The 26,617-nt window shown below is 38.0% G+C and overlaps 1 protein-coding gene across 2 annotated transcripts in view; it reads left to right on the forward strand.

The window, feature by feature from the left end:
• Positions 1-24,448, forward strand: part of Krit1 (KRIT1 ankyrin repeat containing) — a 37,001-nt gene extending 12,553 nt beyond the window's left edge. For both annotated transcript variants that reach the window (XM_036180575.1, XM_036180576.1), the window contains exons 9-17: positions 1,887-2,043; positions 2,670-2,777; positions 5,269-5,425; positions 6,573-6,724; positions 11,547-11,713; positions 12,424-12,511; positions 12,962-13,168; positions 18,547-18,663; positions 23,957-24,448. In XM_036180575.1, the coding sequence (XP_036036468.1) occupies positions 1,887-2,043; positions 2,670-2,777; positions 5,269-5,425; positions 6,573-6,724; positions 11,547-11,713; positions 12,424-12,511; positions 12,962-13,168; positions 18,547-18,663; positions 23,957-24,025 (1,222 nt within the window). In that variant the 3' untranslated portion in view covers positions 24,026-24,448. The remainder of the gene's footprint in view (positions 1-1,886; positions 2,044-2,669; positions 2,778-5,268; positions 5,426-6,572; positions 6,725-11,546; positions 11,714-12,423; positions 12,512-12,961; positions 13,169-18,546; positions 18,664-23,956) is intronic.
• Positions 24,449-26,617: the final 2,169 nt, after the last annotated feature.

Below are 26,617 nucleotides of genomic sequence, written 5' to 3' on the forward strand. Positions count from 1 at the left end.
ATTGGCCTCAGTTCTGTAGTCTGTCCCATCGAATTCAGAAAGCCAGATTCTCAAGAGACTGTGGATAAGTTACATAACTGATTCAAATGTCACTTTTCTAATCTGATACAATTACCTCTACCTAACTCACAATTTGTTGTGGAAACTATATTAAATAACTGAGTAAGAAAAATATAAGTGTCATACAAAACTCATGTTTGTATTAGTTATTTTTGTTACAGTTTTTACTGTTCTCTCTCACCCACTCTCTTTCTTGTCTTTTCCTGAAAGGGTGTTTTTCTAAATTGATCTCAGTGTTGTAGGATCAATATCTTTCTCTAAGTTCTTTGTCAAGGATTATCTATTCTTCCAGACTTATCAACAGTTATGCTCAGTTGGATCGTTTCACGTATTCTCAGGCCTTGCCTCCTTCCTCATTACTGTTAATGCACTTTTAGTTGCTACTAAACAGTTTAATCCCTTCTCTTAGGAGTATAAAGCACTTTAAAAAATTCTCTAACACCATCCTAAGGGACTCCCAAGCTGACAGAGAACAGACGTACATAAAGGAAGATGAAAATGTGCAAACTGAGATAAATTCTTAAGAGAAACAAAAATAAAATGCGAAATTGTATTAGGAAGGTACAGTGTATTTACTTCAGAATAGTAATAGTGTTTAACCTGCACACAATGGGGGAAAGGAAAGAACATTAAAAATAGTAACACACAGTGTGAAGTGTGTGAGTGAGGAAAGGCTAGAACACAAGAGGCCAGTTCAGAGTGCTAAACCATAGGGGCTGTGAAGGGGGAATGCAAACGTCGAAGGCGAATCAGATCATGTTTACTATGCTGTATCCCCAGTGTACTGCAGCGAAAACCACATTCCCTTCCCTTCTTCGCTGCTTCCCTTATTTCCAGACTGCAAGTTCCTGTGTGCCTTTCTTCAGACCAGCCTGAGGCATGGCTCTGCTCTGGACTCAGTCTGCCTGGGACTGCTTGGACTCTCCTTCTGACTCGAGACCTTGTCCTGCTTACTCCTTCTTCCCAAACCTAAAATACTCTGCTTTTTCTCACCTTTAAGTTCTGTCCTATTTAAAATCCAATTCAAATTGTTTCTTTTCAAAAATACATTTTAAAATCGCCATGGACTAGAGTTGTGTCTTTTCTCTTTTCCAGTAATTTTTAAAGAGTATTCTATTTTGATCTTTAAAACTTTGAAGTGCCGGAGAGGCGGCTCCGTAGTTAGGAACACTGGCTGCTGCTAGAGGAGGAGCCGGTCCCCTTCACAGTGCCCACCTGACTTAGAACCACCTGGGATTCCAGTCCAGGAGCTCCAAGGGCACTGCCTGCAAGTGATTCTCAGACAGATATGGCAGGCTAAACATCCATACGCATAAAATAAAATGATTTTTAAAAAATACTAAGTGTCCTAATCTTACTGATTGCTATCTTAAGCCGTTTACTTAAAATTTACAGCATTATGTAACTTACTTGATATAGGCTTTTTTTTTAATGACTTCATTTCTGATTCTAAGTTGCTTTTCATGCTGTTATTAGGTTTGGTGGTTTTCCATGGTGCCAGCAACTGAACTCGGGCTTCTTGATGCATATGTATGCCAGTGAGCTGTAACTTCTGGCCCAATTTTGAACTAAAGATTCTGTCTCCTGATTTCTAACTTTGTACTTTCTATGGGATGATTATGCCATCTTTTTTTCTCTTGTTTTGAGAATATATTTTTTTCTTAGTTGGTCAGAAATTGAAATTGAGCCACAGTAATACATTAAACATTCCAGACACTTAGGTCATTAATCATTTGTTGTCTAGATTTCCTTCAAATGTCTTGTAAAGTTTGAATTTTTAAGCATTTCTGATGGGGTTTTTTTAGGTACATTTTATTTTTTTATAGGTATGGGAAAGTTGAGGCCACTCGCATATTATTAGAGAAAGGAAAGTGTAATCCAAACCTGTTAAATGGCCAGCTCAGCTCACCTCTTCATTTTGCTGCTGGAGGGGGACATGCAGAAATAGTACAGATCCTCCTCACCCACCCAGACATTGACAGAGTAAGTTCTTTTCTGTTTTCAGATTTTAATATTCAGCAACTAACAAGTAATGATACAAAAACGTTTAATTGTATACTAAACAGGTCAACTAAAAACAACAAATTTTACTTTATAGGGTATAATGTATGTGTTAACTATGCTTTTAATCATAAGTTTTGAATTGTTTTTATTATGATAAAATGCTCATATAAAATGTATTATTTTAACCACTTAGATACAAAGTTCATAGCATTCAGTATATTTGTATTGTTATATAATATCATTACATATATCCATCTCCAGAAACTATATAAAATTCATTCCATATTTTATTTCCCTCAACATGTCTTCAAGAAAGAAAACCATTTACCCATTTTCTAGAATTTGTACTAACAATCATTTGGTAAAAAGGAAAGTGAAACTGTGGAAACCTTTCTTAAATTGATAACTGAACTTTTAACATAATCCTAATTAGTGCTTTGAGTTTTTTAGCTTTTCCAATTTTGTTAGTATAGTATATGCTAAGTGTGGTTAATATTTATTTAATTCTTAACCAGAGTATTTTTATAATATTTTAATTGAATAACATTCCTTCAGAACACCATGTATTTGTAATACTTTTTTGTTCATTGCTTTCTCCATTCTAGCACATAACAGATCAACAAGGAAGATCCCCATTAAATATTTGTGAAGAAAACAAACAAAATAACTGGGAAGAAGCTGCAAAATTGTTGAAAGAAGCCATTAACAAACCAGTAAGAATGTCTGAATAGTTAGAGCCAAATGTTGTATTTGAATTGATAGTTTGCAAAAGACCCTAAGTTCATTCCTGTCTTAGTTTTTATTGCTGTGAGGAGACACTGTCACCATGGTAACTCTTATAAAAGGGAAACATTTTATTGGGGGGGTGTCTTACAGTTCAGAAGATCAGTCTATAATCATCATCACGGGGAGTGTGGCAGCACACAGTCAGACATGGTGCTGGAGCAGTAGCTGAGCATTCTCCTTTTTGTAGGCAGTGGGAAGTCAACTGTGATACTCAATGGTATCCTGAGCACAGAAAACCTCAAAGCCAACCCCAACAGTATCAAGGCCATACCCACTCCAACAAAGCCATACCTTCTAATAGTGCCACTCCCTATGAGATTATGGGGGCCAGTTACATTCAAACTACCATAATCCTCTTTACCAAAAATGTGAACTTATAGTATAATCTCATATGGGAGATATCATAAGACATTTTTGGTATTGTGCAAATATGGAGTGTATTTGGACAACATCTATGGTATAGCCTAGACTATATGGCATATGGTGTTATATATGTGATGCCATTGTATGTTTGATTCTGTCATTGACCAAAACATGAAGTTATGTACGATTGTACTTACTGTGTTTATTATAAGTAGTCCTGCTCATTGATGTGTATTTTCTCCCAGCAACATTGTATTTGTAACCAGCAGCATTATTCACCATTCATTAACAATCTTCAGTAAGTGGGTGTGCAAGAAACTCATTTTCCTTCCTATAAAAGTGAAATAGATGATTTCATAGTTTTGTTTACATGTGAGTGCATGTGTGCATATGTGTAGTTGTTTGTACGCATGTGGAGACCAGAGGATAATGTTAGGACTCTTTCTATATCACTTCTCCACTTGTTTTTTGAGACAGGGTCTCTCACTAAAACTACAGCTCACATTTTGTCTGGCTTCCAGGACCCTCCTCTCTCCACTCCTCCCCCACCAGCTCTGGGATTACAGACACAGGCAGCCATTCCTGGCTTGATGTGGCTGCTAAGGACCTAAATGCAGATCTTGCTTTCACAGCAAGTGCTCTTATTCACTGAGCCATAATCCTAGCCCTTCCTGCTTATTTATTTAGTTAATTCCATAGAGATATCCCTGTGTTATCCTTCACTATCATTCACTTACAATGTACAAATGATACAGTTAGGTAACATTTTATGGCCTAATTTTTATATTGTGAATGTGATCAAGTGAATCAAGTACTTTTAATACAAAATGAATTGACCTACAAGTTATTTGGGAGATAAGCTGCCACTTAAAACAGTACGAATCTGTTGATAATGCTACTGCTTGTTGTTGGTTGATTTTTGGCTCCTTTTAGGGGGGCCTGCCACCCTGCACCCAAATAAATCACACATGGGGGCTTAGTCTTACTTATGAATGCCCCACCTTAGCTTGGCAAATTTCTAGCCAGCTTTGCTTAAATTACCTTTTTGCCTCTGGACTTTTCCCATTCTCTTATTTCTGTAAATCTTACTCTTAATCTGTGGATTGCTGTGTAGCTGGTGACTGGCCCCTGATGTCTTTCCTTCCTCTGGCTCCTTCTCCATCTCCCTTTCCAGATTTCTTCCTCTGTCTATTCTCTCTGCCTGCCAGCCCCACCTATCCTTTTTGCTGCCTTGCTATTGGCCCGTTCTTTATTAGACCATCAATTGTTTTAGACAGGCACAGTAACACAGCTTCACAGAGTTAAACAAATGCAACATAAACAAAAATGACATACCCTAAAATATTCTACTACAACTGCTATTTTGGAATTTGTGAACTTGAAGAAGGAAACTAACTCAAAATCGATGACTTGCACTTTCAAAGTCTTCTATTATAAACTTCTCTTTCTTCAGTGTGATTTGTGACCTAGTATACTCATGAGGGTCTTAAATTTAATTCCAAGTTTATATTTCCTGTGGAATTACATTGTATATTCAATACTCTATAAGCTATATTCTTTGAAGAATTTGATAGTCACTATTTTAAAAACCAGCAACAATGAAAGACTTTCCTTTATTTGACCATGGAACATTCAGAAGAAAATTTAGAAAGTGAAAATAATAGAAGTAATGGTTTTCTAAATATTGTCAACATGTTCTTGTTTGAAGCAAATTTTTGATAGTTCCCGCATTAGAAATCTATGCCATAAAGAATATGAAGTTGAGCATAAAATACCTTGTTGTACTGTGATATGTAATTATTTTTAATCCATATATGAGTGTGCCTGCCTGTGTATATGCACATGTGTTTGTGATGTCCACAGGGACCAGAAGGTGGTTTTGGATTCCCTGGTCCTGGAATTGTGTGGTTGTGAACCTCACAAGGTAGGTGCAGGGAACCGAACTCTTGCAGGCCTCTCCAAGAATAGCAAGTACTCTTGACTATGGAGCCATCTCTTCAGCCTCATGATATGTCATTTTTAAATAGCTTATATGACTTTTCATATTTTTCCTAGTACGAAAAAGTTCGAATTTACAGAATGGACGGATCGTATCGTTCTGTTGAACTGAAGCATGGCAATAATACCACAGCACAGCAGATAATGGAAGGGATGCGACTCTCTCAAGAAACCCAGCAGTACTTCACTATTTGGATCTGTTCAGAAAACCTTAGTAAGAAACCTGGGTGGAGAAGCACTTCATTGTTTTAACCTTTCGGAAGTGGATTAGTAAACTTGAGTGTAGCATTATTGTTGACTTTCAATTACGTCTTATATTATTGGTGTTTAAACTGCTGACGTGGGGAGGCTTCCCTCTCCGGCTTCATCCGTAGCATTTTAAAAGTAGTAAACGCCAGAAGCTTTCTCTGGTGACCAAGTTAGGTAGAATACTATTAAATGTAGAAGTCATACAACTTGCCTGTATTTTCAGTATTTCTCTCAAAGTGGTTATCTAGTTTTCTGTCAAACTTTTCTATTTAAAGTCAACTTAATGTCAATATATATTTATCCTTCCAAATTTACTGTAAATACTTAAAGAATTTAATTAAATGGGTGATGGTTATCTTTGTATATATGTTTAGTACCAAATCATACTGAGTATTCTTAATTCAGTAAGCTATAATGGAATTAAGAATTTAATATACATTAACACATTTGATTTATGTTAAGAGTTATCTACAGGCCAGGTGGTGGTGGTGCATGCCTTTAATCCCAGCACTCAGGAGGTAGAGGCAGACGTATCTCTGTGAGTTCAAGGCCGGCCTGGATTACCAAGTGAGTTCCAGGAAAAGATGCAAAGCTACACAGAGAAACCCTGTGTCGAAAAACCAAAAAAAAAAAAAAAAAAAAAAAAAAATTATCTACAAAATTATGTGCAATTTTTTCCAATCTTATTTATCAAACCAGGTCTTCTAAATACTAATGAGCAAGTACTGTTTCACATCCCAATCCCAAGAAATATTCTTTAGTTTTGTGTTGTTTTTTGAGACATGATTTCATGTAACTCAGGCTGGCATCACACTTGCTATTTGACGGAGGATAACCTTGAGCTTGTGATCTTCTTGAGTCTATGTCCCAAGTGCTAGGATTATAGTCTTGTGCCATCATACCTGTCTCCCAAGAAATACTCTTATAATTATGTTTTTAAAAGCAGGCACTTATTCACAGTTTAGATAGTAATAATTATTAAACATTGATTTAAATTTAGATCTATAAACAGCCTAATACTTAGGTGCATATAGTTTAATGGAAGGTTTCTATGCATTGATAAAATGGATTTGTTTTTACAGTATCATTTATAAAAGAAAGCTCTTTTTCAGGCCTTCAGTTCAAGCCTTATCATAAACCCTTGCAACAAGTTCGTGACTGGCCAGAAACACTTGCTGAACTGACGAATTTAGATCCACAAAGAGAAACACCACAGCTTTTCCTAAGAAGAGATGTGGGACTTCCTTTAGAAGTTGAGAAAAAGGTTTGGTTAGAAATCTTGTTGAGTTATTTGAGTGCACCGAATCTGTAGGATCTCACTGTAGGCAGTAGAGGTAGCAACTGTGCTGTTCCTGTTCTAGGAGCATTTACTTCCTCTTTCTGTGAATCTTTACATCACATCACAAGTGGGAGTTTCAGTTGGTCTATATTGCAAACTTCTGGTTGGTATTTTTTTTCCTTTTACTTTTATTACCTTAACAAATACATTTTTCCCCTTTGAAAAAAGAAATAAGGAAGCTACACTTCAGAAAATTAGCAACCAGAGAGATAGTTAATACAGAAATTAATTTTTTTCACAGTAGAAATCAGTCTTGTGAATTTTAGAGAAGGTGTAAGAAATAACAGGATGAAAAAAAAAACCTACAAAAGCCTGGTAAATAGAGTTTTTGCAAAGCGGATGTAAAAATGTTATCCTAAGCAGTAAGAAAGCAACCATTCTTGACATAAGAACAGAATTTAGACTTGATTGATCTTTTCCAAGCAAGTTTTGGTTGTAATACTGTTGATTTAGAGAAAATGAGATATCATAAGAATGAATTGACAAAGAAGAAACTTAAGAGAGAGATTATAGCAAACTAGGTATGGTAGCCTAATAGTATCTATAAAAATTAAAACTAAACATAACTGCTAGATCGCATTATATTGTTAAAGAAAATATATCCAATGCTCTCCATAACTATTTGTACAAAACAGTATTAACAGACAAGGCTAAGCAAGTGTCAGCTGTGGCCATACTTGCTAAACATTTTTAGTTACTTTATCTGGATATTATAAAGCCAAAGGGAATTTTGATGCTCTTAGATAAGTATACTGTGAATTAGTTAAATATGTTTATGAAGTAAATAAACAACTAAAGTCTTGATTATTGACCATGTGTCAGAATTGCATTAATAGAGTAAGTTTGTGGTGGGATGCAGAAAAGACATTTGAGAAAATTTCGCACCTTTCAGGAGACTGGAACATTTCTCCTAATATGAAGAACAAGGATGGATACACACCTTTCACCACTGCAGTTCAGCACTATTGTGGAAACTCTAGACGTAGCAGTTAGACAAGAAAAAGAAATAGCTTTCCAAATTAGAAAGGAAAACCAAAAACTGCTTATTTGCAAGTGATACAATCTTATGTATAGGAAATCATTAGAAATCCGCAGGATAACTACCCAAACAAATTAGTAAATTATGTTGGAAAAGTTATAGGGTCCAAATTCGACACACACAAAAATTACTTATGTTAAACAACAAAAAAAAATAAACATAAGAACATCCAGAGGTACAAAGAAGGTAGCTCTGTAGTTAGGGCTTGGATCTGGGTTCAGTCTCCAATACCCACACAACAAGCCAGACATGGTGGAACATACTTATAATCCCAACTCTGGGGAAGAGAAACATTGTGGATCCCTAGGTCTTGCTGGCCAGCCAGCCTAGCCTAACCAGGAAGCCCCAGGTCTTACTGAAAGACCCTGTCTCAATAAACAAGGTAGACACTTCCTGAGATTGGACTCTAGTCTCCTTTTGTACACACACACACACACACACACACACACACACACACACACATAATAAGGAATTAAATAGATTCTTTAACTGAGTGTGTAAAAGATTTAAATTCCCAGAAATAAATTTAACACAAGTCCAAGATTCATACATGGAAAATACATGCTAGCAAGATGGCACAGTGCGTATAAGTGCTTACTGCCAAGCCTCATATCTTGAGTTCAATCTCTGGAAGCCATACAGTAGATGGAGAGACTTGACTCCTACATATTATCCTCTGATCTCCACATACGCACATAATAAAGCACATAATAAATAAATATGAAAAAAAAGTTGTAAAGAGAGCCGGGTAGCAGTGGCACACACCTTTAATCCCAGCACTTGGGAGGCAGAGCCAGGCGGATCTCTGTAAGTTCGAGGCCAGCGTGGTCTACAGAGCAAGATCCAGGACAGGCACCAAAACTACACGGAGAAACCCTGTTTTGAAAAACAAAACAAAAAGTTGTAAAGAAAATATAAAACATCGCTGAAAAGTTAGTAAGATCTAAAAAAACTACAAAGATATCTATCCATGTTCAATGACAAAGATATTTTATGTTTAGCTGTCAGGTATCAAAGTGACCTACATATTTGGTGATTTAAAGGGAACTATCTATATTTAAATAGCATAATTATGAAGAAAGAAGAGTAAAGTTGGGGTATTCACGTTTAATGACTTCAAAACATACTACAGAGCTGTAGTAATCAAAATACTGTGGTATTAGCATAAAAATGAACATATATAGACCAGAAGATTAGAAATGGAAGTCCAGAAACAAACCAATACATTTGTGTCCCCTTGATTCCTTGACTAGAGTGATAGACGCATCTGATGGAGAAGAAGCAGCTTCTACAGGTGACACTGGGATAGCTGTGTACACTTACACAACAATCTAAACCATGATTGCTTAGGAAAAGTGGACAGTTGTTTGCAGAATCAGTGTATGTAAAGGACAATCCCTCATGTTCAAAGGCAGCTAGCCTGGTGTATGCACTAGCAAACAACTGGCGACCCTTTCTCAAACAAAGTAGAAGACAAAGACCAACTCTTCAAGTTGTTTCATGACCTCATGCTCATGTCTGCACTCATGAACATAAACACACAAATTGTGGGTCCGGGTTGTGTATGTATTTCCATACGCTGAAGTAATTCTACTTGACACTTAAATGACATTATTCACTGCATATTACTTTAAAAGTTGGAAGTAACCTAAGTGTTGAGTAAATGAGGGGACAAGAAAATGCAGTAAACATACATATAATATTCAGTGATTGAAAGAAATTAATTTGCAATATATGACATATGAGTGAGCCTTGAAAACATGCAAAATGAATAAGCAAGACCGAAGGATTGCATTTTTGTTGATTAAAACAGGTACATTTATAAAACCAGAAATCCCATAAGAAACTACTAAAGCTCTTACGCTGGAGCTATCAGGAGTTCTGTTTTGTTTTGTTTTATTTGGGTTCTGGGGATTGGATCCAAGTCCTCTTACCAGCCAAATATTTGCTCTACTGAGGAGCTGCATCCAATTTTTTCAGAGGTTCTGTTCAAGTGATGTAAAGTCCTTGGGAATAGTGGTAAGGGCATAGTACAATACTGAAAATAGAATTAATGCCACTAAATTATATACTTACAAATGATTAAAATATACATGACCACAATTTTAAAAACGTGTTAGATTTTTTTACAATCCGTAAGTAATCTAAGTATAGTAAGTCTATCTTCCTGACTTATATAATATTCTAAAAAGTTGTCTGGGAGAGGAAAGGAGCATAGATACTACATTTCATGGTTGGAATGTAGATTCATAAAAAGGAAGCAAGGCTTTACCAAATTCTTAAGTCAGAATGTCACGTGATAAAATATCATTGTCCTTTAGTTCATATAATTGAGAAATTCCTAACTGCACTCTGAAAAATGAGAGAATTGCATTTATTGGTTGGCATCATTCTTTTAGGATGAAATAGCCTGATTTTATTAGAAACTAGTAGTCATTGATTAAAACTTATTTAGCATACAACTGAAAATTCTGTGTTAGTGTCTACTCAGACTGTTCAAATCTACCAAGACACTTGTTAGTATGAGAACCCTTGTTCAGCCTTTTCCCTAACATCTTAGTTTAAGAAATTAAAAACCAAGGGTAAATTTAGAAAGTAATATAATTAACACTGTGGCCCAACTGTTGGATACACTGACAGCCACCATTTGCCACATTTACTTCATGGCCGTTCTCTTAATCTGTGTGTTGTGCGTCTGGTGTTCTGCCTGCACGTGTGTCTGTCACCACCCACACACCTGATGCCTGTGCAGGCCAGACGAGGGCACAAGACTGAGGACATACTGTGTACTACAGTGACATCTTAGCTGAGACTCAGTCTCCATACTCATATCTACAGTCCAAATGGACAGTTTTCCCAGTTGTTTCTGTTTTTGTAGTGGTTTTTATAAAGCATTCAGGTGGAGTATTATAAACTAAAAAAAATTTATTTGGTTTATCAAAATCATTCTACCATAAAGACTTGGTGCCATGACTTATATTTGGAAATACTCAGAAACTATAATTGTTAATTATTTCTGAGTAAAAATATATGTATAGACTAGCTTTGCCAATATTTATTAATCCTGTTAGATAAGTTGTGTAAAATGTAAGAAAACACTGTGTTCTTCCTTTAATATATTTGACAGTGTGAAGTTAGAAAGCGTTTACCTTAGAAGGAGCTTTTTCAGCTCCATTGGTCTTCTGGGATTGATGCACTTTGTCTTTCAGGTTCAGAGCTATGTTTCATGGAACGTAGATAACAGAAAAATGCCTTATGAATGTCAAGATTTAGATAAGCTGTGCTATGAATTATTAACTGCATAAACTGGGATCATATTTATAGATTAGCAAATTACACACAACCCATGGCCACACTCTGCCTGCTGCCTGTGTCATTCAGCCTGCAGGCTGAGGGGAGTTTGTAGAAGAACATTAGTAGTTTAATATATCATATGAAAATTTATGGAATTAAAACTTCCATATATATTTAAGAGTTGCAGCTTTTGTGCTATAATGTAGTATTTACAGCAGAGATTATATAACTCATAAAGCTTAAAATATTGTTGTTTGATCCTTAGAAACAAAGCCTGCCGACCCTTATCTAGAGTAGGAATAGCTTGTATACATATACAGTTATCTAGCTGTAGTTTATTATATTGGGTAAGGAAAAGTTGTATATTTTTTAAATTGTATGTTAATAATCAAATTATACATTTTTCCTTTTAAGATTGAAGACCCACTAGCTATTCTTATTCTCTTTGATGAAGCCAGATATAATTTGCTGAAGGGATTTTATACAGCTCCTGATGCTAAGTTGATAACACTGGCAAGTCTACTGTTACAGATAGTTTACGGGAATTATGAGAGTAAGAAGCACAAACAAGGTTTCTTAAAGTAAGTATTTGATACAGCGCATAGTTTACGGTGTGCTCAAGATTCTCCTTAACCAACACAGCTTAATAAGACTGCGTGTATTTATGCATTGCTAGCCAGGCATTGTGGCGCCTATTCATAATCAGTGAGCTGAGACCAGAGGGTCATGAATCAGACCAGCCTGACTGCTTAGTAAGACCCCACCTCAAAACAGACATACTATTTATACATTGATTTAGAATTAAAAATACAAAACATTGAATAAAAGAAATAACCACCTATAAAGCGTTAGTTGTTTTTTGGTTAGTAAAGCATTTTTAAGCTTTACTTATGTTGCTGTATTTGATATAACTTACCTTTATAGTTTTACTTTATGTTTCTTTACTTTGTGTTTAAGTAAGTTGGCTAAAAATGTGACTTAATAAAAAAATTATGAGTCAGATAATTAAGAATCCCACCATAGAAAGTAGTTTGATGTTTAATCCTTGAGAAAAACATAGAATTTAACATGTCTAAAGATTTTAAACTGTGGTCTTTCAATTTTTGAAAATATTTCCTGCTGGTTGAAAAAGGAAACATTTCTCTGAATTGGTAGTATTAAGATTGTGGAGAATTTTGTTTTAAAACATCATATTCAGCTTAAAATTTCCGTTATTTAATGACAGAAGGATTATTGTACTTTAGCTACTAATGATGACTTATTTAAAGGATGTTGGCATGTGTGCTTCCAGTGAAGAAAATCTGAAATCCATCGTACCTATTACTAAACTGAAAAGTAAGGCGCCTCACTGGATCAATCGAATACTCCATGAGTACAAGGTAAGCTGGTCCACAGAAATGGAAAAGACTATAGGCTAGGTTATTGGTGTTACAGTGTTTAAATATTAAGTTCTTAATCCCAGAATTAAAAGTGGATTTTGTAGTTCACAATGCCTAAAACTGAAAATAGAAAGATATATTTATTTCTAGAAATATAAAGACTTTTCCTGAGTACTTTATATGTGCTAAATACTATGGTGAAGACTAGAGGTAAAACTGAAGTAATGCAGTGTCCCTACCCATAGAGCACTTATAGTCTGTTAGCAGAGACAGCACCTGTGGATCTCAGCTTACTTATTTTTCATATGAAGGCCACAAGAGAAAAAAGTGCACTTGAGATAATATACTCTAACTTCATTCTTGTTTGAAGACAACATTGATTTTAGAAATTGCTAATTGACCTGTTTGCATTATAAAAGGTCACGTCTCTTTATTCTGCTTTGTTTTCAGAATCTTAGTATGAGTGAGGGTGTCAGTAAGGAAATGCATCATCTGCAACGCATGTTTCTACAGAACTGCTGGGAAATTCCCACATATGGAGCCGCTTTTTTCACAGGACAGATATTTACAAAGGCAAGCCCCAGCAATCATAAAGTCATCCCTGTGTATGTAGGAGTGAATATAAAAGGACTTCATCTCCTCAACATGGAAACTAAGGTTAGCTCGTAAGCTGATTTTGAGTAGTCATAGCCTATATTATCTGGAACAGCAGTGCCATCCTCCATGAAGAATCTAGAAATGGCGTGTACATGAACTATATACAGTAATTGTAATACATTTTTGCATTTGTAATACCTTTTGTCCATACAATAGAATAAATAGTATTTTTGGTAGAACAACACATTTATATGTTATATTTTTGTGAAAAGGTTGCTGAACTTTAGATAATGTGCTAATATTGATATAAAAGTTATAGGAATGAAGAATATGTTTACATAAATATAGATTGCATATATATTTTTATATGAGAATTTTGTTTTTGGAGACAGGGCTTCACTGTAGCTATGGCTATTCTGGAATTCACTATGTGGACCAGGCCTTAAGCTCACAGAGAACTTCCTGCTTCAGCCTCCCAAGTGCTGGGATTAAAGACATGCACCACTACTTCTGGCTCAGATATATTTCTTTAAAAAAAAAAAAAAAATCCATTGATAACTTTAGAGACAGGACCCAGATATTGCAAACTCAAACGAAGCGAGATTTTTCGTTATGTATCTGTCGTAGTTCTGGGTGCTATAACAAACTACCATAGACTGGAGGCTTATAAACAATAGGCATTTGTTTCTAGACAGTTCTAAAAGCTCAGAGTCTGAGATTAGGGCACCAGCATGGTCAAGGTCTGGTGAGGGTCCTCTTCTAAGTTATAAGCTGCTGCCAGCTTTTTTTTTTCTCTCACATGGAGGGGAAATAGGACTTACCCAGGCATGGTGGCACATATCTATAATCCTAGCATCTGAAGGTTAAGGTAGGAAGATCATGAATCTGAGGCTAGCCTATCCTAGATTACATAGAAAGACCCTGATTAGAAGGAGGTGGTGTAGGAGGACTCTAGACTTCAGGAAGAAAAGTGGAGTTTATAATGATTGAAAGTGAAGATTAGTTAGAGGAAGCTCTTCAGGGAAAAAGATTAGTGTGGAAGGGAATATGACCATTCCTTAGAAGAATGGTATGTACTTGTGAGTGCAGTTACTCAGAGGCTACAGGTGTCAGATCATTCTGGAGCTGGCAAGATAGGCAGTTGTGAGCCGCCAGTGTGGGTACTGGGAATCACACTCAGGTCCTCTGTAAGAAATGTAAGTGCTGTAACTGATAAGCCGTCTCTCCAGGCCCAATATAGAAATTCTTTACACAATGTTGTTCCTTATTCTAATCAAAGTGATTAAAATATAAGAGATAAGCTTGACAGTTAATTTTAATATATTCAACACAGCTCAGCTGGGTGAACATCTTTCTAATTTATGATAGTAATCTGGTAAAAAAAATTTTACCTAATTTATTAAGATTTGTCAATATTAGATCATATTCCAAAGGTCATTTTGGTTTGGAAATTTCATCAATTTTGTTATTTTTGTGTGTTATTATGGAGTCGTTTCTCCTTCTTCTTCTTCTTCTTCTTCTTCTTCTTCTTCTTCTTCTTCTTCTTCTTCTTCTTCTTCTTCTCCTTCTTCTTCTCCTTCTTCTTCTTTTTTGATTTTATATTTTGTGTATGGGTGTTTTGCCTGTGTATGAGTCTGTGCATCTCATGTGTGCCTGGTGCTCAAGGAGGTCAGACAAGAGTGCTGGGTCCCTGAACTAGAACTACAGGCAGTTATGATGTGAGCTGCCATGGGGATGCTGGCCAGAGAACCTGGGTCCTCTGCAAGCACAACCAGGATTCTTCACCAGCCCTGACGTCTCTTCTTACAGTAACATATAAATAATCGTTCATGTGAACTTGTGATCAGCCTTATAGGCAACGGTTATTTTTTTATTCCGTTTACTTGTGGGAGGGTCTAGAGAATACCTACACACACAGGGCACAATAATACAGATTTTCATACTTGACACGGAGTTTGGTTTCTTGATGTCCCTAACGTGCTTTAGGGCCATTGCTTATTTCCGTTAAAACTGGTTTCCTCATACCAGGTAAGCTACTGCTAGGTGGTTTGTGGCCACTTTTCTATTTCTGGGAACTGAGTTTGTTTAAAAGAAATGAAAAAAACTGAGCACAGCAGTGCCCGTGTGTAACCCCATTGCCAAGTGGGTGGAGGTGAGTGGATCCCTGGAGCTCATTGCCATACCGTCTAATCAGCAAGCTTTCTTCAGGTCCAGCGAGAGCAGACCCTATTTCAAAAGATAAAGTGGGAAGGGACTGAGGAAGCCACTCAGCGTTGACTTGTGGGCTCATGTGCACGCACAAGTGCGCATACAGAAAGAAAGAAAGAAAGAAAGAAAGAAAGAAAGAAAGAAAGAAAGGGAGAGAAGGAAGGGAAAGAGTTTTCACCATTTCAAGATACTTTGCTAGTTACGTGCCCGTGTTTGCAGTTCCCTCCTAGTAGAATGGGATGATAGTGCTGTCACTGCGACACTGCTGTTCCTCCGAGCTGTAGGCTTGGCTTTGGTGGCGTTCAACTTTGAACAACAACAAGTGTTTTATAAAGCACTCTGATGACGGCTTGATAAACTACAGCATAACCTAACACTTTATATTCTGAACACCATTCTGATGCAGTAGTTGAATGAATGAGAAAACAGGCAAAAGGATTATATCAATGTTATTCGTTGACAGACTTCTCTTTCAGAATAAGATATTCAGGTTCTAAGTAGAGGACTAGAGAGATGGCTCAGCTGTTAAGAGCACAGAGCAGAGGATTGGAGATGGGTTCCCAGAATATTTGCAGCTCACAACAGGTCCTGGGGTCTGATACACTCTTCTGGCCTCTGAGAAACTGTGTGTGTGTGTGTGTGTGTGTGTGTGTGTGTGTGTGTGTGTGTGTGTGTGTGTGTGTGTGTGTATCAGAATAGTATTCAAAATATAAAATATTACATTAATTTTAACACAAATACCCCTAAAATCTTAAAAGTAAGTGAATAGATAAAATTGTAAGTGTGAATGTTATCCTTAGGTATATAAAAAGGTGATTGAGCCAAAGAGGAATTATGGTTTGCTCCTAAGCTGCTGATAAACTTATGGCACCTTTGAAAGCTCTAAGATGATTGTATTTTTGTAATCATCAAATAGGTTTTCCTCTAGAGACCCATTCTCTGGAGAAGCTAGAATGCAGCTGTTTTTGTATATCAAGTATCTCCCTTCTGTGACTTCTCTCTCTGAAGCAGTGGAAGCAGTCGATCATAGATCTGTCTGTCCTGTCACAGAAAGTGGACTGTCATGCCTCGGTGTTCCACTGTGTTTGTTGCTGTAGACACGCAGGCTGAATTGAATGGACACACGTACCGTTCTGCACAACACATTGTTTCACCACTGTTGCCCATGCCTGCACGCTGCTCTGTGCTCTTTCTCACTCTGCTGGCTTTCTTTTTGCTGTTTACAGCTAACCCTCTTTTTTTTTTTACTTCTGTGGTTGATTTTAGTTTCCTTACTGAGCATCTTGCCAGTTGTAGGTTTTACCTCCTAAAGAGGGTAGGTAGCTTTTTCCTTCTGGAGGAGTTTGATTGCATCAGAGGACCATGTGGGCCCTGGCTCTTCTTATCATTTGGGGTCTTAAGCATCCTTTCTCACTGCATGTTGTCCTCTACCAGCAGATTTTTACTTTACTATATGTGGTCAGTTGTACTTTTGTTGGAAATCTCATCTCCATAAAATTGAGAATTGCTGCCTGCACCTATTTTCTTTGCTTTTTCTTTTTCTTCCCCCTCCGTCCTTTCCTCCCTCCCTCCCTCCCCCCTCCCTTCTTCCCTCTCTCCCTCTCTCCCTCTTTCTCACTTCCTTTCTTCCTTCCTTTCTTTTCTTTTCTTTCCTTTCATTTCCTTTTCTTTTCTTTTCTATTGTTTAAGGCTTAGTAAAGGACTGATTCCTGGCTTTAGTTAAAATAATTCAAGTGCCCAAGGCTACTCATTAAAGTATTGCTGTGCTCTCACTGGTCCAGTCTATACTGAACAGCTCGATCAACTTATCAACTTCTATTCTACAACGTGAGTGTAGATCGCTAGTTTTTAAATAAATGTTATTAGTTCTTTCATAGATTATGTACACACATTTAAACTAACTATACTGTGCTTTCTTTACAGAACCCCACATTAAAAATATCCTAAACTGTCAGATTCCTCTAATCCCAGCAGGCAGAGGCAGGTGGATTACTCTGAGTTTTAGGCCATTCTGTTCTACATAGTGAGCTCCAGGCCAGCCAGAGCTACATAATAAGGCCCTGTCTCAAAAACAAACAAACAAAACAAAACAACAAAATCAAACCCTAAACTGTTATCTTTTGGCATATTTGTAGCTTATTGTAGTTAACATTCTAAGAATTGCCATTCATTCATAAGCAGCTAATATTTCTAAGTATGTATGTTTTGAAGGATAGTATGAACACTTTGCATACATATACACTTCATATATATGTATGCTTAGGGCGATAAAGTGCAGGTTAATACTAGGAGGGAATAATTAAAAATGAAGTATATGCCAAAAATAGAAGAAGGGAATTTCATTTTACTTACCAGAGAGAAAGAATAAAAGTTTAAGATGTTAAGCATGTTAATCAATCTACATATGATATATATATAGGTTAATGAGAACGTCATGTCGTACTTCATAAATTCAAGTACTACATATCAACAAAATAAACATTTAGAATAAGAAAATATATTGAATGACTACTTAAATATAGCATTTTTAGGAAGGCCTAAGAGTAGCTTAGCCTAACATTGTTTCTTAAATAGTTCTATTGAATTTATGAAGAATATATTCCTAACGTTTGTTTTTCTTATGTCTACAATAAATATTAACATATCAGTATAATTATTTTCATTGGAATAAAATTGCTGAAATCATCTGTTAATCCCACTTATACATTTCAGATTTATAAGTACTATGTATATATTCATAAAAGATATTGAATACATTAAAGAAGTTACTTTTAAGTTGCATGAAGTAAAAGCTTGTCCTACTGTGTTCAGAGTCACTGAGAATGGGCATCTGTAAAAATGTTTATTAGTCTGATACAAACACTGTTATTGTTCACTGTGTCCCTGGAGTCTGCCTTCTGAGTTCTGTGTTTGCACTGTCTGAGGTTAGTGTGGGCACTATAAAGAGACTTTAAAAATAATATTCAAAACAATTGCATTTAATGACTACATAATGATACACCCTAAGCGAAGATGAATGCTGCATTTCTTGTTTAGTGTGTTTGTCGGGTGTCTGGAGACAGGGTCTCATTAGCTGGTCTCCAATTGCCTGCTAGCCAAGGATGGCCCTGAATTTCTGATCTTCAGCCTCCACCTTCCAAGTACTGGGATTTACAGGGGTGCACCACCATGACTGACCAAATGTTACTTTTAGCTCTGTTCTAGCATAATAATTTCTAATTCTGTTACAGGCTTTACTCATCAGTCTCAAGTATTGTTGCTTTACGTGGCAGCTGGGAGATGCTGGGACTTGTTTCCAGATCCATAGTATGGAAAATAAAATGAGCTTTATAGTGCACACAAAGCAGGCAAGTACGGTGAATTAGTTTGCACTTATGATAATTGACTATGGTTTTACTAAAGTTCTTTTTTTTAATTGTTGATTCATTTAACTGCCCCAGAAACCCTTTGTATTAGATGAAATTTAATGTTTAAGATCAAGAAAGAATGGAATTTCTTTCCTAATTAAAGGAGCCATAAACTTGGCAGATTAATTTATTTTTGTTTTAGAGCAGTTAAATGCTTCCTTATGCCATTTATTTCTCTTAATTCTGATTAGTTATTCCATCTCTTCTTAAAGTTCTTCCCTTTTCTTGACTAGTATACTATATTCAGTGAGGAATTTCTTAACTATTTTCAGAATCCTAAGTAAATTCTTCCTCGATTCCCTATTTCTTTTTTTTAAAATTAATTAATTTATTTATTATGTATACAATGTTCTGCCTGCATGTGTGCCTGCAGGCCAGAAGAGGGCACCAGATCTTATTGAAGATGGTTGTGAGCCACCATGTGGTTGTTGGGAATTGAACTCAGGACCTCTGGAAGAGCAGCCAGTGCTCTTAATCTCTGAGCCATCTCTCCAGCCCCCTATTTCTTTTTTAAATATGTTTTTAATTGGAGTAGAATGACTTTTCCTCTTCCCTGTCCTCCCTCCAGCTTTTCCTAGCTACCCTCCCTCCAACTCTCCCCCTCCCCCACCTCTCTACTTGATAGCCTTTTTCTCATATTACTTTTGTTGCATATATGTGTGCATGCACACAAGTCTACACAAATATATAAATACAACCTCCCAGAGCCATTTTGTTTGTTTGTTTGTTTATGGTTTCCAGGCTAACCACTCTGCATTGAACACCCAAAAAGGGTGCTTATTCCTGGAAGAGACTAATTCTTCTCTCAGCAGTCATTAGTTGCCCGTAGTTCTTCGTCTAGGGTTGGACCCTCTCACACTTCTCCCTCCACAGTAACTTTTCCATGGATATTGCCATTGTTAGGTCATATTTATGCAGCCATTTCTAGGAGAGACTACTTCACAGTTGACTTTAAGAGTCTGATCCTCTGGCTCTTAGAATCTTCCCACCCTGTCTTCTGCAGTGTTCCTTGACCACAGATGTGGAAGCTGGGGTGTAGATGTATTTGTTGGCGCTGGGTTTCCCATAACCCCTTGATCTGTGCATTGCATCCAGTTATGGTTCTCTATATCCATCTGCTGTGAAAAAAGGCTTCTTTTTTTTTTCTTTCTTTTTCTTTTTTTTTTTTTTGTTTGGTTTTTCGAGATAAGGTTTTTCTTTGTAGTCTGGGCCATTCTGGAATTCATGCTGTAGACAAGGCTGGCTTCAAACTTAGAGATTCACTGGGACTAAAGGTGTGCACCACTACCTGCTGGCTAAGGAGAAAGGCTTCTTTGATGAGGGGTGGCAGTTAGACTTCTCTGGGCAGAGGATAAGATTTAGAATGTAGTGAGAACTCATGCTGGTCTAACAAGTGGCAGTAATAGATTTTTTCTAAGGTCCATGGGTTCACTGGCCGGGGAAGCTAGCTAGGTTTCTAGTACCAGGCCTGATTTCCCTCTTGGGCCTTCAGTCTAAGTAGACAGTATTGGTTACCACTGACATGTAAGTGCCACTAACTCTTCTCAGACCTTTATCCTAACTGCAGTATGTTCATCAGGAGGGGACTACCTTCACCTCCACCCAGAGAGACAACGAGGAGCTACATCAGTAGTCTGTATTGGTTTGGGGGTCGCCTAGACTCCCTGTGCAACCATGGGAAGGAGGGCTCTCATTTCTAGAGTGTGTGTATACGTATATACTTACATGTATTGTATATAACTTTAGGTAAATACAAAATAATGATTCCTTGAGGCTTTATCAACCATGGTGTTGCCTCCTGTCCTCCCCTCTTGTGTTGCTCTCCTCCCTCCTGTGTTGCCCTCCCTCCTGTGTTGTCCTCCTCCCTCCTGTGTTGTTCTCCCTGCTGTGTTGGCCTCCTCCCTCCTGTGTTGTCCTTCCTCCTGTGTTGTCCTCCTCCCCTCTTGTGTTGCTCTCCTCCCTCCTGTGTTGCCCTCCTCCCTCCTGTGTTGTCCTCCTCCCTCCTGTGTTGTCCTCCTCCCTCCTGTGTTGTCCTCCTCCCTCCTGTGTTGTCCTCCTCCCTCCTGTGTTGTCCTCCTCCCTCCTGTGTTGTCCTCCTCCCTCCTGTGTTGTCCTCCTCCCTCCTGTGTTGTCCTCCCTCCTGTGTTGGCCTCCTCCCTCCTGTGTTGTCCTCCTCCCTCCTGTGTTGTCCTCCTCCCTCCTGTGTTGTCCTCCTCCCTCCTGTGTTGTCCTCCTCCCTCCTGTGTTGCCCCCCTCCCTCCTGTGTTGCCCCCCTCCCTCCTGTGTTGTCCTCCCTCCTGTGTTGCCCCCCTCCCTCCTGTGTTGTCCTCCCTCCTGTGTTGCCCCCCTCCCTCCTGTGTTGTCCTCCTCCCTCCTGTGTTGCCCCCTCCCTCCCGTGTTGCCCCCTCCCTCCTGTGTTGCCCCCCTCCCTCCTTCGTCTCTTCTGCTTAGTTTTAGTGTGAAGTTTATTTTGTTGGGTGTTAGGATGGCAATGCCCTCTTGCTTCTTGATCCCATTTGCTTGGATAACTTTTTTCTATCCTTTTACTTTAAAGTATTGTTTATCTTTAAAGCTAAATAAGTTCTCATAGACAACACATGGGTGGATTTTGTTTCTTAGTCCATTCAGTTTGTCTGTGTCTGTTGATTGGTGAGTTCAGGACATTGTATTTAGAGTCATTGTTGAAAGGCATATGTAGATTACAGTCATTTTGATCTTTTCCTGGTTCTGTTCTTACTTGCAGTTTATTTTTCTTTTTGATTTTTTCTTTTTGTTTCTTGGCTGTGTGTATTCCTGTCTTTATCTTAAAGCATTGCTTCCAATATTCTGTTCAGTGTTTTGTTGTTGTTGTTGTTGTTGGATAATGAAAGCATTTAAGTGCCAGCCTCAAAGGCTTTCTCTCAGAGTTCAAAGGACACTGTACAACCAGCGAAGGAACTAATCTGAGGGGTGAGGAATGAGTCTACTCATGCTGTGTTCTTTCTATCCATATCTCTTTATTGTTGTCATACTTCTCTAAATCTACAGCTTCTTCTCAGCTCTCGTTCTTAGCTCCTCTCTTGCCTGACTGTCCATACATTTCTAACAGGAGACTCCTTACAATCCTGAGAAAAATTTCAAAACCCTCAAGGTCATAGCATATTCCTAAAATAGATAAGGAGCAGAGCCATTACCTTGGTAATGCAAGGTTCCAAGGTCTCAGGACCAGAGTCGGGGCACAATGCCCAGTGCGACAAACTCTGAGACGTAGCTTTTTATCAGCAGACTTGGCAAGCGAAGACTTGGCAGGCTTTCCTTAGGATGTTTTGTGATAGTAACCTTGGTAAGACCCCTGCAACTCTGACATTGTACATAACTAATTTTAAATTTTAAACTATTGATGTATTTACAAAGGCCTTTAGTGTAGTTTGAACTTGCTCTGAGGTAAAAATGAGCTAAATGCATGCAGTTTGTGTTAGACTGAGGAGAGATTATTATTTTCTGTGTTAGTCTGAGCAAAAGGAACAAGGCAGGCTTTAAGTGTCTACAGTCTCATGGGACAATGGATCTGGCTAAGAAGCATATCCTAGTATATTTCTGTATATCAAAATTATACAGCTAAATGAAGAGTCATCTTCCTGATCACCTACAGATATGCATGCCCATAAGATTGAGATGTAATCATGAGATTACATACACACATTGGTTGAAAATGCATGATAATGGGGAGATATCATAGCTGTTATTGCACAAGAAGTAACAGATGGAAGCAACAGTATTCAGAGTCAGTGGCCTGCATGCCTTGCTTCAAAGATTTAACTATCTTTGAATATATCTATCAGAGAACATTCCTCTGGTGGGTTGACATCTCAGTTATCAATTGCTATAAACTGTAATTGCGTCATGACCCACCATAACTCATGAGAATGGCTCATGGCAGTTGGATATAAATTATTTTTGGCTGTTTGGGTCATGGAAAGTTTTTCTTTCAAGTATGGCAAATAATTTGGATGGTTACAGTAGTTTAATTTTTCTGTTGTGGTCTTTTGGGACTTAGAGGCATGGCTCTAGGCCCTTCTGAGTTTCAGAGTTTCCATTGAGAAATCGGGTGTTATTCTGGTTTCCTGTATTTGTCACTTGTGGATTTTTGTTTTTCTCTTGCAGCTTTCAATATTTTGTCTTTGTCATATATACTTGGTGTTTTACCTGTGATGTGCCTTTGGGTGTTTCTTTTCCGGACTTGTCTGTTTGGTGTTCTGTGTGCTTTTGGTATCTCTATAGGTATGTCTTTAGTTCTTCTGTCTTCTTGTTAAACATCTATGTCATTGAATGCCTTAGGATTCTTCTCCCTCTTCTGTGCCTTTAATTCAAAGATTTTGTCATTCGGTAGTGTTTCATGTGTTCCTTTCCTGTTTTTATCAAATGTTTTCACTTTGTTTATTTAGTCCAGATCCCTTTATGTTCTAGTCCAGATATCTGTCTTCTGCTGGATCCATTCTACTTGTGAGACTTCCCCTGAGTTTCCTAACCAGCATACTGAGTTTTCAGTGACATCTTCATTTCAGCTTGTATGCTCATTAATATTTCTACCTCTGTATTCAGTTTCAGTTTCCAAATCCTGAATTATTTTCATTTCATTCAGCTGTATATATTTTCTTAGACAGCACTTAACTGTCTATTTTTATCCTCTTGGAGTTTAATAAAGTATTTGTTCATATCTTCTTTAAATTCCTTGAATTCTTTGATGAACTCTGTGATTGTTCTTTTAAATCTTTATGTCCTCGGAGAACTTCTATAAAACTGGTGGGTTTTATGGAGAGAGAGTTCTAGCCCATCATGCTGGTTTTGGTTTTGCCATTTGACCTGGGTATGTGGACTCCCTTTGTTAGTTGGGTGTCTGATGAAATAATCTGGCTTTTCTTAGACTGGGCCATGTGGCAGATAGGGGACCAGAACTAAGCCAAGTAAAGCTGGTGGGTGAGCTATTTAACTGGACCAGGGAAAGGTGGTAGGTGGCTCCCAACCCACGGGGCTGGGCTAGGCAAAGCAAAGGGAGTTCTTCAATGCAAAGGGTTCCCACCACAGGTCGAGAACTGAGTTTGTGGGTTTGCAGGTGTGTCAGATATGCCCATTTTCTTCACATGCTGTCTCTTCCCAATTAAGTGATCCTTCAAATAGGTATGAAAATGCCCAGTCCTATGTATATGCTTTTGTGTGCTTCATAGTTATCGTTAACATGTGTTTTCTTTTGTAGGCTGGTCTTGTGGTAAAGCTGCTAATGAAGTTAAATGGACAACTCATGCCCTGTGAAAGAAGCTCCTGAGACGTAGCTGGTACTCAAGCCACCAGAGTTTTACAGTGCAGTTTTTCCATGAAAGATTTCCTAAATCATGACTTCAAAGGCATGTCATCTCTTGTAGAATATATGTATATGCTGTGACATACACTGTACAGAATCTGTACTCATGTTTGGTGTGTAATATACCACTTAGTTTTGTATGATATGCTCATAAGCTCTTCTAATTTTTGAGAGAAACACGTAAAAAATAGAGATTGACAGTCTGTATTATTTAGACGAAATAGTAAGCTTTATAAAAAGTTATTTTTGGTAAATAGTAAAGAATTTAGTGTGGAATGTGATGAAATTAAAATATAGCTTTGATATAATTTTGTGTGTTACTTCAAAATATACAGAAAACCAACATGATTTGAGTAAATAAAATATATTTTGTACTTGCATCTCTTACTTAAAGCATCTCTTCTGTAGTCTGTGGGCATGTCTCGGGGTTTTCATTAAGGTGTATCTAACACGAGACAGCTTCCCTCCAGGTGGTATACTGGGGCATCTTGCATCAGGCTCAAGTGTTTTAACACTGAGGAGTCCAGACAGTGGTTTGGGAATAATTTTTTAATTTTAAATATCACATCTAACAAGGATTTTATATTGCTAAATTTGACCACTGGCTGTCACACAAGCACACATATATATACTTACTCAATGTAATAATTTCTAGATGTCAGGAGTTGGACTTGTTAGATATATGCTGTATTTTTGTGTCTTGACTTAATAGCTTATTTATATTGCCTTTGCATTATAAGGGCAATACCTCATGTCTGATTGTTTCACTGATTGACACTATACCCCCGTATTAGTGCCACAAATGAGCAGTAAACTTGATTAATAGGCTCTTTCCTGTGCTAGGTATTGTCATCTTCCCAACCCAGCAGAGCAGTGTTCAGAGATGCATTGGTCATGAAGTTGTCCTACAGGTTACAGATCATTTTGATTTGTCATTTTCTACTCCACATTAACTCACACACACAAATTAGCAACCAAGAAAATGTCCCATAGACCACTTTGAGGGAGGTTGTTCTTTAATTGAGGCACCCTCTTGCTGGGTATGTCAAGTTGGCAACCAAGATTAGCTGTCACTGATCTAAAACATAAGTGTCTCCACAGTAGACTACTGGCAATGGTTGAGAGAAAGCCTGAACTGACATGCTATGGTGATCTGATGGCCAAACACCCTAACTGTTGGGTAGAACTCTCATCCAGTGACTGATGGAATTGGATACAGCGATCCATGGCCAGGCCCCAGGTGGAGCTCCAGGAGTCCAATCGATGAGAAAGAGGAGGGATTGTATGAGCGAGAATTGATGAGACCATGATTGGAAAAAGCACAGGGACAAATAGCCAAACTACTGGAAACACATGAACTGTGAACCAATAGCTGAGGAGCCCTCATGGAACTGGAGCAGGCCCTCTGGATAAGTGAGACAGTTGATTAGCTTGAACTGTTTGGGAGGCCCCCAGGCAGTGGGACAGGGACCTGTCCTTAGTGCATGAGCTGGCTGTTTGGAACCTGGACACTTTGGCTGGGACCAGGCTGAGCTGAATCCCCAGGGGAGTCCTTGCCCTGGAGGAGATGGGAATGGGGGTGAGCTGGGGGGAGGAGGGAGGACAGGGGAATCTGTGGCTGATATGTAAAATTTAAATTAAATTATAAAATAAAAAAAGAAAGAAAATTTAAAAAAAGAAGTCAGTTAGACATCCTGTCAACTTGGGTAAACAACAGTAGTAAGTTACCCCTCCCTAGAGTCTAACCTTCCCAGCCCTGAATTTTTAACTGGATTACAGTACTAGGCATGGATTCCTTCCTGAGAGCAGGTTTTAAATCCAACCAGAATGGTTTATTGCACCATTAGTAGTCATTGCCACTAGTGAATTGGTACTACAGTTCATAGGTTCCCAGCGGGCAATGTCCGTTGATCCTTTTCTACCCTGCAGCCTGTATATAACTTCACTTTATGGGAGCAAGCCAACAAGAAGGAAGCTTCCAGATCGGTTTCTCTCTGTCTTGCAACCAGTTTGTATTGTCTTCACTAATAGGATCTTGCCATCAAGTTCTGGTGGACAGCCAAGAAGTATGGCAAGAGTGCATTGTTTTGGGAGCTTCCCCAACCCCGCTCAATAGTTCAAAAGGAGATATCACACCTGGCACTAGCATTTATGGTTAATAACCAGTAGCTTCTAGGAGAAGCAGCATCCAGCCAAGCACAGCCTCTTCTTACAACTCATATATTTTTTAAAGGTTTATTTATTTATTATGTATACAGTATTCTGTCTGCATGTGTCCCTGCAGGCCAGAAGAGGGCGCCAGATCTCATTACAGATGGTTGTGAGCCATGGTTGCTGGGAATTGAACTCAGGACCTCTGGAAGAGCAGCCAGTGCTCTTAACCTCTGAGCCATCTCTCCAGCCTCTACAACTCATATTTTACTTACATATTTTAACTGGCTTACAAAATAGGTTTCCATATGGCTTTTTATACATACTTTAGTTTGGTTAACCCTCCCTGTGTCCCCTGCTTCCCGCCCTCTTCCCTGCTTAAAGCTTTCCATCCCCTCTCTATTT

The sequence above is a fragment of the Onychomys torridus genome, chromosome 3, assembly GCF_903995425.1.
Source record: "Onychomys torridus chromosome 3, mOncTor1.1, whole genome shotgun sequence".
NCBI classification, from domain to species: Eukaryota; Metazoa; Chordata; class Mammalia; order Rodentia; family Cricetidae; genus Onychomys; species Onychomys torridus.